At 43.4% G+C, this 13,889-nt stretch overlaps 1 protein-coding gene across 5 annotated transcripts in view; it reads right to left on the reverse strand.

The window, feature by feature from the left end:
• Positions 1 to 801: 801 nt before the first annotated feature.
• TMEM255B (transmembrane protein 255B) overlaps positions 802 to 13,889 on the reverse strand; it is a 143,907-nt gene continuing 130,819 nt past the window's right edge. For all 5 annotated transcript variants that reach the window (XM_029604623.1, XM_029604627.1, XM_029604624.1 and 2 more), the window contains one exon: positions 802 to 1,765. In XM_029604623.1, the coding sequence (XP_029460483.1) occupies positions 1,598 to 1,765 (168 nt within the window). In that variant the 3' untranslated portion in view covers positions 802 to 1,597. The remainder of the gene's footprint in view (positions 1,766 to 13,889) is intronic.

Genomic DNA, 13,889 nt, shown 5'->3' on the forward strand with positions numbered 1-13,889 from the left:
GCCTATGCAAAATAGGTTCGGCGCGCACAGGGCCGTTTTAGAAGGGTTATGTGCGTAACTTATGCGTGTAATCCTTTTAAAATCTGGCCCTGCGCCAGATTAAGGGGATTTTGGTATTCTATTTATTTTGGTTTTAGCATTTGCAAAATACCAAGTAGTTAATTACTATTGCCCTGCTGTGTTTACTTATAGATATATATAAAATTTGGTAATGTAATTTTAGGTTCTGGTGTAATTTACTGTTTTGTTTTGTTTTTTCAAATAATGTGTCATTTATGTAATTGTTTTTGGACTTTTACAGGGTCATTAATTAAAACGCGATGGGCCGTTATAATTTAAATGAAGGAAAGAGGAGGAGGAGTTAGGACGGAATTTAGGCGGAGGTGGAAAAATTTTGATTCCGGTACAGCTGCGGGCGATAACGTTTTAGACATTATCGCCAGCAGTAGCGCCGGAAATAACATCACCTTTTCCATTGATGGTTGGGGGGTGAGTGTGCACTGCGGCAGGGAAAAATGCATCACTGCGATGCGGCCAGCTACACACTATCGCCTCCCCTGCCCCTTTTCGCGACTCATCATTCCGCTATATTTATTGCGGAATGATGCATCCCGGGGTAAGATTGTTGTTATTTGTCCCAAGCTTTTTGATAAAGGATGGAATATAAATGGAGAAATAAAATAATAACTAAAAAGTTACTAGAAAACTTGCAGTGCTACATTTCAGCATTATGTGGCACATTGTAATATAACCAAACTATTAAATGAAATTCTGTGATTAATGTATCTTAACAGCCATATGTGTCCCGCAATATGTGTTGATTTTATTGGGTTGGTTTTTTTTGTTCTGATCTACTCTGGATTGTTTGTTTGCCAGTAAAGAGAGAATAGAAATCTTAAATTAAAATTAAATAAAATATGCCAAACACAATTATAAAAACAAGTTTTAAAAGCTTTACATTTTATAGATTGAATCCTTCAAATGAAATATTAAAGAAATGTAAAACTCTTGCCACTGCTATGATATTGTTGCAAAACCACAGATGTGTTAATAGGTACAGACTGTATATCCACTGCATTTTTTTGCACAGTAGGCGTTGTTACAGGTACTTTGCTAGATTTGTATTTAGAACTTTTTTTTCACAAAAGAAGGATATCAAATAGATACGATACAAAGACAATCTACGTCCTATGCATAATTAACACTCTAGAACAAGGTTACTGTGCAGGAGTTCTAGTTCAGAAATACAAAACAATTTCACACAGTATTGGTTTACGAAAATGCAACCAATTATCCAAAATCGTATCCTATTTTATTAAGGTGGGTGGCAATCGGTGTGCAGCACATGAAGAAAAAAAAACCTTGATCAGCCAAAGTCCATCCTCATGCAAATCGTCTTTCCGAGAGACGTGCTCATCCCAGTGTTCAGTCTGCATTGGGTTTCCACATGCATTGGTCCATTTAGCACGCAGATGGGATGACTGGAGCTTAGGACACTGTGTCCTTGGAAGTTTTCAAGTCTCTGTCACTGCATAATTTTTTCTGAAGTTCTCTTTAAAAAAAAACAACCCACCTGTGAGGATATGTATCGTACGTCTTAAGGAGCATAGGGTGGAGGCTTGTCACCTGGCAGGAAGAAGGTTGGTGTATAAAGTGGCGGAGCATTGGGCTGAAGCGCGTAGTTGGAACTGGACTGGGATGGCGCCTGGGTTTCATCAGATAAGGAAATATCTGTGGAAGATGATGCTGGAAAGGTGCTGGCAGGCTGCAGTCACATTAAAAAAAAAAATAATAATGTTTGTTTAATTAACTCAACAAATCAAAGTTAATGGACCTGTGCTGAAGAGATAAGCATACAAAACTTTAATAGCCTCTGTGCCGTAAGATACGAAGGTATGTAAAATATGTGCAGGAGTGTATCTCTACAAGGCAGAGTCAAATACTCCTTGAGTTAACTCAAATGTCTGTTTGTCAGAATGAGAAAAATGCAGTAGAATGAATATCTTCACCGGTTTATGCATTTATTTATTTATTTTATTTATTTTTAACTTTTATATACCGACATTCTTGCATTAAATGCAAATCATGCCGGTTTACAGTGAAACAGAAAAAGCAGGAAAAAATTCCTTAGTTGAATACAATGAAACAGCTTAGTTAACAAAGGAAACATAAAAATAAATTTTTACATATACACAAAGGTTTGAACGAAGGGGTGCACAAAGGGGAGAGCCCCTTTGTCGCACCCCTTCGGCGCATGATGCCCGGTGTTGAGGCTGTCTTAACTATCCAATGTTAGTGACATCATGGGGGGGCGGGTCTAATGATCGCAGCACTTACATCGCATCTTAGAAATGCTGCAGAATATATAGGCCCATGTGCATAAATTTACATCTTTGTACGGTATGACGGTAACTTTCAAAGCGGCGCACGGGTGCCCGTGTCCTTACGGCCTGCGCCCAGGGACGTGGCTGCTTTATAACACACATGGAAATATGTGTGAATGTTATAAAAAAAAGCCTGGCCGTGTCCACAAGTGCATCCAATTTTAAGTGGCCACGAACCTACGCACGCAAAAGCCACTTCTACCGCGTAAGTGGGGGATTTTTAAAAGGAACGCAGGCCGACACCATTGCCTGTTTTACCAGTTCTTCACCAGTTCACTTGGTTACGAGCTAGGTTCTCCAAACACCCCCGTTTTGATAGCCTGTATACCCCCCCCCCCCCACTAGTTACCCCAGATCCTTTACACCCCTCTGAAATGGCTCATTATTATTATTTTACTTACACGCCGTCCATAGCAGAAGTAACGTTATGTGGTAGGGGACCCCAGTGCATGTTGGCCTGCATAAGTATTTACGTGCAAATTTATGGTTCAAGTCTGAAAGTGCCTACGCCATGTCATATTCCATACCCTTTTCAGAAATTCCAAGATGTGCGCGCTGCGGGAGAACTGTGCGCATCCAGGCAGCTTTTAACATCTGTCTGGCACACGCCAGCCCAGCATTTTTGTGCATCCCCTAATTGATGAACGCATTGGGCTTTTAAAATTCACCTTCGTATGAACAAGTATTGGTGGAGATCATCCAAATCAATTTTTAGAAATGTTCATCATGCCTTAATTAGAAAAATGAAGAAACATATTTTGTATCCCAGCTAGGGCTAATCTAGAAAAACACATAGATATCCTAGTCAAGATGATTACTAGAGTAAAATGCCTGCCAATGAATTTTGTAACATTTGTACACTTGGGGGTAGATTTTCAAAGGGGGTACGTGTGTACCCCCGAAAACCTACCCCAAACCCCCCCTGCGTGGGCCGAGCCTATTTTGCATAGGCTCGGCGGCGTGCGCAAGCCCCGGGATGTGAGTAAATCCCGGGGCTTGCATGGAGGGGTGTGTCAGGGGGCGTGCCGGGAGTGACACAGCGTTTCTGGGGCATGTCGGGAGTGACGTGGCGTGTCGGGGGCGTGTCCGGAGGCGTGGTTCCGGCCCGGGGGTGTTCCGGGGCGTGACAGCGGCCCCTGCACCAGCCCCTGGACCGGAACATGGAGCGCGGCAGCCGGCCCAGCGCGCGCAAAGTTACGCCTGCTTCCAGCAGGCGTAACTTTTGTGATAGAGGTAGGGGGGAGGTTTAGATAGGGCCGGGGGGGGGGGTGGGTTAGGTAGGTGAAGGGAGGGGAAGGTGGGGGGAGGGCAAAGGAAAGTTCCCTCCGAGGCTGCTCCGATTTCGGAGCAGCCTTGGAGGGAACGGAGACAGGCTGCGCGGCTTGGCGCACGCAGGCTGCCGATTTTGGGCAGCCTTGCGCGCGCCGACTCCGGATTTTAATGGATACGCGCGTATCTATTGAAATCCCGCGTACTCTTGTTCGCGCCTGGTGCGCGAACAAGAGTACGCGTGTGCGCGGATTTTTAAAATCTGCCCCATAGCATTCAATTTTCTAAGATTTCCGAGTGAATAAGAAAAACCAATTCATTTTAACCAGTTACGAAGAATTTTCAACCAAATCCAAGCAACTAGATGTCCCAACTAAACATTTATTTATTTATTTTATTTATTTAGAACTTTTCTATACCGACTTTCCAATAACAGAATTACTGATCAATTCGGTTTACATTTTGAACAATAACAGTGACAAGCAAATGTCTTACAGAGAACAGGAAGAATAACTTGGAAATGAATATATGGGGTTAAACAAAGAAATACAATATACATAGCCTAATATAGGCAGAGGCAGATAACTTCTGTGTGGGGTTGTGTATAGCTTTTAAGACTGTCAGGAGGTTGGGAATTGCATTTTGTACTTTTGGGCTGCCAAGGAGTTAGCCAGTCAGAATTTGCCTGGTTAGATTTAGGGCACTATTTATGTACCTGATATTCCCTCCCCCCCACCAAAAAAAATTTAGTCAATCGGTCTGTGCTCTTAAGCCTACCACAGAAACAACCCCATAGAAACCTTCCCTTGTGTATTGTAATACCACCTACCTTTCCTGATCGCTGAGCTTACCCTCACTGCTGATCCTGTCAGGCTTGCCCATTCTGGTTTGAATTCAGAGATTTCCTCCCCCTTATACCTCCCACTGTCACTGTGTGACGGAGTTGCGTCTGGGTTCACAGGTGAAAACGTTTTTTTAATTTTTGATTGCATCCAAGAATCGAACCTTACAAACGACCGTACCGGGAGCCTATGAATTGTAGAATACTCTGTGATAACTGTTGAAAGAGCGATTGCCTTTTTATGAGATAATTCTTCACAAACTCAGATAGTGATTTCCTATGAATGTTTATCATTTTTAGTGCATTTTATAACTGAACTAAAAATAAAAGGCCAGATTTTAAAAGGCCCGTGCACACACACACATGGGCGCGGCTATTTTATAAGGTGCGAGCGTTGGCGTGCCCATGTTACAAAATACAATTCCCGCACGCACATGCGTGCCGGATTTTAATGTCCACGCGTGCACATGCAGGTGGGTGGCCTCCATGCACGGGGGCGGGGCGGGGGGGGGGTGTGTGTTTCAATTAGGCATGACGACGCGATCGGGCTTCTTCTCAGTTCCCTCCCAGTCTGCTTCAATTGGAACTTCCCTACCTCCCTTTTCCCCCTCTCCACCCCAACCCCTAAATCTAGCCTAACTAACCCTTTTTTTTTTTTAATATGTAACTTACCTGCTCTGATGAGCAGAAGTAAATTATGTGTGCTGGCTCGCTGCCGGCGCGCGCTTCCCCGGAACAGCATCTAATGGCGCTGGCCTGGCCCGGCCCGCCTCTCATCTGACCCAGCACTTCGGTGCGTATCGGGGGTTACGCGCGTGGATGGGCCCTTTAGAAAATGCATGTGGGACGTGCAGGGCCCAGCCACACGCATAACACCCCCGAATTTTACGCGCACGGGCCTTTTAAAATCTGGCCTAAGGAATGCACTTAATGGTTATGTTTTGTCCATTTGTGACACTGAGATCGCAGGCAGGGAGTAGCAGGCAGGCAGGCAATGTGAAACCATAAGCTCACTGGCTGCTGCGGAAGCCTTGCCCCAAAATGAAAGTAATGGGACTCGTCAGTGTGGGCAGGGTAACCAGATCCTGGCTGGGGCGGGCTAGACCCCGAAGGCAGAACTAATTGGGAAGCTGCCTAAGGGCCTGAACCTATTTAACTACATGTTAGAGAAAAACATGCGCAGGTAGCCACAGATTCACGCATGGGTTGTGCACACCCTTGTATCTCACAGAAAGTAATAGAGTAGCAAAGGTCACCTATGTTAGCTCACCAGAAATAAAATTTGTATTAAAAGTAGCTGAGCAGAGTTTATAGCTTTAGCCAACTAATGCATGGGTAAAGATAAAAGCTTTCAGGAAGATCAAGGTCTTTTGTTCTGCCACTGTCTCTTTGTCTGAGGGAGGGCCATTTGTCATCCTGAAAGTTTGCATCTAGAACATTTAATAACCAAATAAAAGTACGGTATCTTCCTTACCCAATCAGTTTGCTGATTTTCTCTTAAATTTCATTCATATACACGCATGCAGACACACATACACATATATATATAGAGAGAGAGAGAGAGATGGAGATATGTATATAGGTTTGATATTCAAAGATATCTGGCTATTTAAGTACCTGATTCACTGAGGGTTTTTCCCACAGACACGAAATAGGAGAAAAGCCTTAATGAATCTGGACCTAAGGTAGCTGTATATAACTTATCTGGCTAACTAAAAGAGGATATTCAACGGCACAGCTATGCTACTGAATATCCCTGGATAAGTTCTGGTTAGCTGGATAGGTTATATCCGGCTAACTTTAGAGCTGCTCTCTAACTTATTTGGTTAACTTACTCGGTTGAGTCTGAATATCGGCATTTATCCACTTAAGGTAACCGGATAAGTAGCCCTGCGCTGATCCAGCCATTGCCTGACATATTTCATCAGTTGTCTACATTGAAATAAATGGATGTGGAAAGCCTGTAATTTTTAAATGCACTAAAAGTAAGAAAGGAATACGTTGAGCTCAATTTGATCTTTGGCTGCTGGTCCCATATCTCATGAACAGACGGGAGACAGACATCACCGAAGGACCAACTGTCTGGCCAGCTGGATATCCCTATTCAGACAAATGTAGCCGGATAACTCAGAAGTTATCTTGCTAAATAAATATTTGGGCACAGATAAGTCCGGGGCACTCCAGGGACATAACTGGCAAGGGCTGAGGTAGCCTGACAAGTGGTCCAGTTACATCTGGTAACCCTGTTCTAAAGTTAAGCCAGATAAATCTTATCCGGTTAAGGTTAGGACAGCTGGGTATATTCAGGGGCGCGGCTGCGCTGCAGATTACACAGACTAAGTCAAATAATTTTATCCCGTTCACTTTCCCAGTTTCATAGCAGCTGAAGATGGACCTCTTTGGGCTTTATTTTAACATTGGTGCGGGAGTGGGGGCCGGAGTTTCTTCTTACGCGCTCGTAGGCGCAGGTCGGGGCCATCCCCTTTTCAAAGTGTGGGAGTTCGGGAAGGGGCCTCCCCCTCTATAGATTGGGGGCGGGGGGATCAGTCACCAGGCTATCCCGGTGAGTGAAAGGGGTGTCCCCTGTTTTATCCTGTTGGCCCCTTTCCCATAAGCCCCGCTCAGCCCGAGCAGCATCATCCCGCTGGTATCATCGCTTTGAAGGGGAAAGGGCAGACCCGCTGGTGAGATTCTATTATTCATTGCCTCCCCCCCCCCCCCCCCCCAAACGCCACAGACCCACCAACCCCCCGCCTTTATGGGAACAAGTCAGACAGGCTCCCACTCAGGCTGAGCGGTGCTTGTGAGAGAGAGTGCTCCCGGGACAGAGCAGGGACACTCCCCCCCCCCCCCCCCATATCAGATAGCTAATGAGACATTCAGGTCCGCGTGGGATATAATCTGCTCCGAAGCGGCTGACCCGATCAGAAAAAGAAAAGATGCAACGTAAATACACCGAAATAATACATAAAGATACCCACCAGTTATCAGATTCTGAATCAGGACCACTAAGCACAAGACAGAAATTACAAAAGGAGTTTCGAGGACAACTCGATCAGAAATTTGCAGGTTGGGGGAACGGTGACTCCACTTTGGAACGAAGCAGAAAAATTCCGAATCAAGGCTGAGAAGGGAGGGAGGGAGGGAGGAAATGAACTTACATCTGATGCTTGTGTTATTCACTATATACACCTCTGATAATCTCCACTATTGCATCTGCTCTATGTTGTCTTCAGTATAAGATCCCCAGGTTCATTTTGAACTCTACTTAAAAAAAAACAAAACAAAACAAAAGATATGAACATTTTATTTGAAACATTAACACCTAAACTGTCAAGAACTGCGTTTCCACATCTCAGACAATAGTTATGTATATCTTTTTACACTGGAAAATAATTTACTCCCATTGAGTTTGGTCTTTTTGTTGCATAATATAACGACTCTAATTAGTACTTTATTACATCCCCAGGGTAGTGGGTGAAATATCCAATGAGGGTGTAGGCACAACCTTATTAGGTTAGAGGACCATGTAATCAAATCTCCAGAGCCACGAGAGCCCTTTCTTAAAATGAAACCAAACGCCCTTTATTGTAACTTCAAATAAATCTTGTTCCATGTAAACACACTGCCCGAGTGACCCATAATGGCTTCTCCTCTATCAACAGAAATGATATCCCCTGGGAGATTCCTCCTCTCCAAAGTAAATATTCCCTGCTGTCCTAATCTATTGTCCTCTTATTATGGTAATTAAAACAGAAGCGCTTCCAACTTGTGGCTAAAATGTTTGCATAGGGAAGGGTTAACCAGCAATTAACCGATGGCCTCCTAAATAACAGACAGAAGCCTGCATCGTTTTATCTTCTACCCTCCATTCTTTCTAAATCAATTGTCAGAGTCTGCATTACAAATCAGGCCCTGCTCAAGCGCTCTGCAAGAACCACTGGGAGATTCTGTAACTTCAGTTGCTCTTTACTGCACTTTTTCTGATACTTCCTCCTTCTCCTCCCAGTCCACTCCTCTTGCCATAATTTGCCACGGTTGCATCGCCTTTCTGCATCCTGATTTTGGTCCTGAAATGAAAGACCTGTGCATTTTGCATGATGTGAACATGCAAGTGTAAAGCAGACCCCTGCAGCACTGGCCCTTATTTTCGCCTGGCCTCTTCCCCCTATCTATTATTTCAGTGTATGCTTTTACATGGTAATTGTCAATGGCGTGCATAACTCAACACGTACACGCACGCACGTACGCGCACCTAAAGTCATGCCTGTATTTTATAAACTGTGCACTAGGAGCCATGCAATTTGCAAAATACAGCTCAGCGCTGCTCCAAAAGTACACATGGAGGTTTTAATACATGAACATGTTTTTAGTGCAGGGCTCCACAAGGTTTATACACCTATTTTATATTCTACGCATGAAATAATTGTAACAGGTGCACGTAACCCTCTGTTACATGCACTCTAACAGTGGGCTGTGAACCAGGAGAATAGCGTTCAAGTCCCACTACTGCTCCTGGTGACCTTAGGCAAGTCACTTTACCCTCCATTGCCTCAGGTACAAATTTAGGCCTGGATTCTCTAAGGTTGCAGGGGGGGGTAAAGCGGGGGGCGGTCCTGCAATAGCCGGCAGCGATCGCACCTCCGCGGTGCGATCGCTGCCGGCTTTCGTGCCGAATAACTACAACCATAAAAGGTGCAGTTATTCAGCGCGAAACAGGCGGCGATAAGGAATCTTACCTTTCGCCGCCAGCGATGTGTCCGCAGCGTCAGCCCCGGTGCTGCCCCGACTCCTCCTCTTCCGGGGCCGTCTCCGCCCCGACTCCGCCCCAAGCTTAGCTATTGCACGCGAAAATGGACTTTTCGCGTGCGATAGCGTTAGAGAATGACACCACCCCCCCCCTCAGATTGTGAGCCCTCTGGGGATAGCGAAATACCTCCACTACCTGAACGTAATCCACTTTGAAGCGCTGAAAAAAAAAGCGCGAAAAGCGGAATATGAAAATATAAATAAATGTTATGGGTGAATTTTTAAACGCTGCACGTGTAAGATTAGCACCTGCGTGCATAAAATGACGCACAGGGAAATCCGTGCTGTTTTCAAACCGCAACTTACACACGTAAATCAGGGCTTGTGAATGACTTTGCACGTGTAAGAAAGGGGTGTGCCAGGGGCTTTTTAAAACCCGTCAAAGTGACGTGCATATGTTTTTTTTACATGTGAATAATTATTTACTTCTGCTCGATATCTGGTGAAAGTGATTGTAAACATCGTTAAAGTGAAAAAGCGACCTAGTAAAGGGTCTGGGTGCAATGGAGGGGGACTTCAGGCTGAAGGGCCAGAAAGTCTTCACGAGCTGCAGACGGACTGGGTGAACTGGTAGAATAATTGGTAAAACTGGTTATTTCATTGCTGCAAGCATGTTATAAAATCCCCTGACTTACGAGTGTAAAAGCCAACTTACAGGATAAAGGCATTTAATTAACGTGATTAAAATCTGCATGCAGCTTCTTTTAACTTGGAAATACAAATACGTGGATGTATGATTTGCCCACACTTATCCAGCTAAATTCCAATTTATTCAGCTAAGTAGCACCTTTCCCACTACTTAGACCAGGGGTGGGCAGTTCCGGTCCTCGAGGGCCACAAACCAGTCTGGTTTTCAGGCTATCCCTAATGAATATGCATGAGAGAGATTTGCATGCACTCTGCCTCAGTTGTATGCAAATCTATGTCATGCATATTCATTAGGGATATCCTAAAACCTCGACAGGTTTGTGGCCCTCGAGGACTGGAATTGCCCACCCCTGACTTAAGACGGATAAATTTGCACTTATTCAGATAAGTAATGGTACTTATCTGGCTGCATTCTGATTTATCCGTCTAAGCAGCGCTTTTTGGACTTATCCAGCTAATGTGCTGCTACTTTACTTTATTGTGCGCATACTTTAAAACATCAGTTCCCTGAGACCTCCCCATCAGTTGACCCAGGCCTTTTCTAGTTCACCCATACCCTCCACAGTTGCTCCCGCTACCCAAAAACTGCAAACAAAAAGAGGTGTAACAGCATGTGCACGTTTGATGATGTATGCGTGTACTTCATTTACAAAATATATAAATGAGCATGTACTTCCAAACCCCTCCTCAGGAATGCCCTCTTTGTGCAAGAATATTTTTCTGCATAGCAGTAACAGTTTACGTGTACTTCCGCCCTTACCACTCACAGAGACTGCTTACACACATACATGCTGATTTTGTCTTTGCAGATGACCCTCTTAAAATTGATCTCTGTTGATACCTGTTTATGTAGGGATGTGAAGCAGGGACGGATTCGTCCCATTCGGTATTCCTATTCGTCGGGACCCAAATCCGTTGCATCCGTTCTCGGGGGACCCCGATCCGTTCATTAGTTACATATGTATTTGTTTCCCCCCCCAAAAAAACCCCATCCCAACCCTTTAAATTTAATTAACTACAACCCCACATCCGCCTGATCCCCCCCAAGACTTGCCAAAAGTCCCTGGTGGTCCAACGGGGGTCCTGGAGCCATATCCTGCACTCGGGCCGTCAGCTGCCAGTATTTCAAAATAGCACCGATAGCCTTTGCCCTTACCATGTCACAGGGGCTACCGGTGCCATTGGTCGGCCCCTGTCACATGGTAGGAGCACAAGATGGCGCCGGCTGTCCATTGCTCCATGTGACAGGGGCTGACCAATGGCACCGGTAGCCCCTGTGACATGGTAATGGCAAAGGCTATTGGCGCCATTTGACAGGAGGAAGTACAAAAATAAGATCATAAGACTCAAAGATGAAGGGGAGAATATGTAGAAGGTGATGAGGAGAAAACACAATTGCTTAACAAAATATTTCTCTTCACTGAGGAAGGGCTTGGAATAGGACAAAAGAAGGACTTGGAGTGGAACTGCAGTCTTCACAAGACTGTGTTTGTGAGGAGCCAACGAAACTAAAAGTAGATAAAGCAATGGTGCTGGATGGGATACATCCAAGAGTGTTAAGGGAACTTTGAGAAGTGCCAGCATCTCCACTGTCTGACCTTTTCAACACTAGAGTTGGGCAGGTGGGGCTTAAATCAGAGCCATAGCCAGGTAATGTGGCACCTATGGCCAAGTGAAAAACTGTGTCCTCACCCATTGGGAGACTCTGTTAAATGCTTTACAGCAATGCCCATGGCCAGTGCAAGGGTATTAGGTGCACCCCCTACCCCATCACATCATCATCACACACAATTAAAAATGCATTTCTAATAACAGATTTTATATGAAAAATGGCATTCAAAGCACAGTCCTCTGAGGTAAAAATATCACACAATATGAATATTATATTTATATACAGTGCTGTGGTGCCAACCAGAAAATCCTGCAAAAAATCAAGAGATTCTTGGAACTCATATGGTATTAGGCCTACTGTAATGCATCTTGGGCATGGGTGTGACCCTCGGAGAGCCACAAGAAAACAGAATTACAATGAAATAAACTTTCTATATCAACACTAACTGCCAGCACTCAAACAGCAACAACTTTACTTATGGAAGTTAACTCTGAAAATATTACACCAGATCTAAAACACCAATACACCTCCTATTAGGAAAACAGAACAAGACATGCTGCTGTAGCCACCCTGAATTTTTAGGGTTAGCGCACACTGTTAGTGCGTGCTAACCCCGAAAAATAAATTTTCCTGAAATTTCAGGAAAATCCGCTTCATTTTTTGGGGTTGCCAAACCAGGACAAATGCATATCCCTAATATCCACCCGATTACATGCATACTACATTCACACTTATTATTCTCAAATTTATTCTGGTCACGGTGAAGCTTAGCTTGGTAAGGTAACAAATAAATAATATTAATTCCAATGTCTTTATTAGTATCTTTTTGATTTGAGATACATATGGTCAAAGAACACTTTCTCAAATTTACGATGTGTTGAAAAAGCTTTACAATCATTTATCTTTTACTCACAAGCTTAGCTCTCCCCTATTACTTCAAGGGATACAAAGAAGCCAACGTCTATAAAATTATTTTAATACATCACAAAATCTTTGTAATAAGATGGTATATTCATTTGAATGGGCCTTTGTATAGTTTCATCTGTGATTCCATCTTCATTACTGTTCTCTGCATTTCCTTAGTCTTTTACCTCAAAAGACTCTTCTACTCTCTCAAAAATGTAGACTTTGGGAGACTCTCATATGAACTCGGCCCTTCTTAGCTCAGGGTTTTCTTCACAATTTCAGATTCTCTTTAGCCCCATTTTTCAAGGACACTTTTTGAATAGGAGAGAGTATCTGAAACAAATTATCCTACTCATTGATTCCGCTTTTTTATCACTCTTCCTTTCTTAACTAAATTTCCATACAAAACTTAACCTGACGTGATTTCAGGTTTTTTTTTTATTTTATCAGCAGTGCAAATTGTAGAGGTGTCTCCATTATAGTTGTACACATTTTTATTTTCCAGCATCAGCTACTCTCTTTCTACTGCCATGCCTAAATTCCCCAAAAGATTCCAATCATTCCCTTCAGTAATCGCATTTCCAGAATGCCTGTTGCACAGTCTCTCAGAATATTTGCAGGTTTCTTCCTGATTCTTTTGTGATAATTATGATGTGTTGATGAAGCATATCTTTTATTTAAACTGCATTCTGAGTATAGGATAGTGGTATTATGGTAGTCAAGTCATATCCTTCTTTGAATAATCTCCTGTGGCAACTTTGCGATCCTATTGTTATAATCGGTTGTCCATGTAACATAGTAATGATAGCAGAAAAAGAACAAAATGGTCCATCCAGTCTGCCCAACAAGCTTCCCAAGGTAGTAACTGCCGCTCCGTGCAGAGTATCCCCATGTTTCTGTTACATGTCACATGACAATTTTTGATCCCATGTTCAATAAACAGAGGAACATTAATAGCCATTTGGAGAATGAACAGCTGTTATCATTGGTTTTCTTCCGGACTTTCCTTTTAGAAAAAGCTATGCTACCTCTCATCTCTCTTATTTGGACTCTCACACTGCTTCCAATGCTGTCTTTGTTGCAATTAACAGCTTTATTTTCTTCCAGAATGTTTCCTGTTATGGTAGTCGGTATTACGTTCCCTTCTTCTCTGGTTTTCTCTCTTTGCCCTGTTTTATGCCCTTACTTCCAGCTAGAACAAGATCCTTGTTTCTTTCTTTCAAAAAAGCTTTGTGTACGGCTTTCATGCCTTCCTCAGTCTGTTCTCTCATTTTATTTGTCTTTCAGGAGAATTCTTTATTTTCTGAAGTGGTCATCTCTTTTTGTTTGACTTCTCCATGTACTATCTCCTCTGCTGAGTATTCTTCATCTTTTTGTTTGCTCACTCACACATTCATTTCTTATTCTATTTCATATTTTC

The sequence above is a fragment of the Rhinatrema bivittatum genome, chromosome 5, assembly GCF_901001135.1.
Source record: "Rhinatrema bivittatum chromosome 5, aRhiBiv1.1, whole genome shotgun sequence".
In the NCBI taxonomy this organism is placed as follows: domain Eukaryota; kingdom Metazoa; phylum Chordata; class Amphibia; order Gymnophiona; family Rhinatrematidae; genus Rhinatrema; species Rhinatrema bivittatum.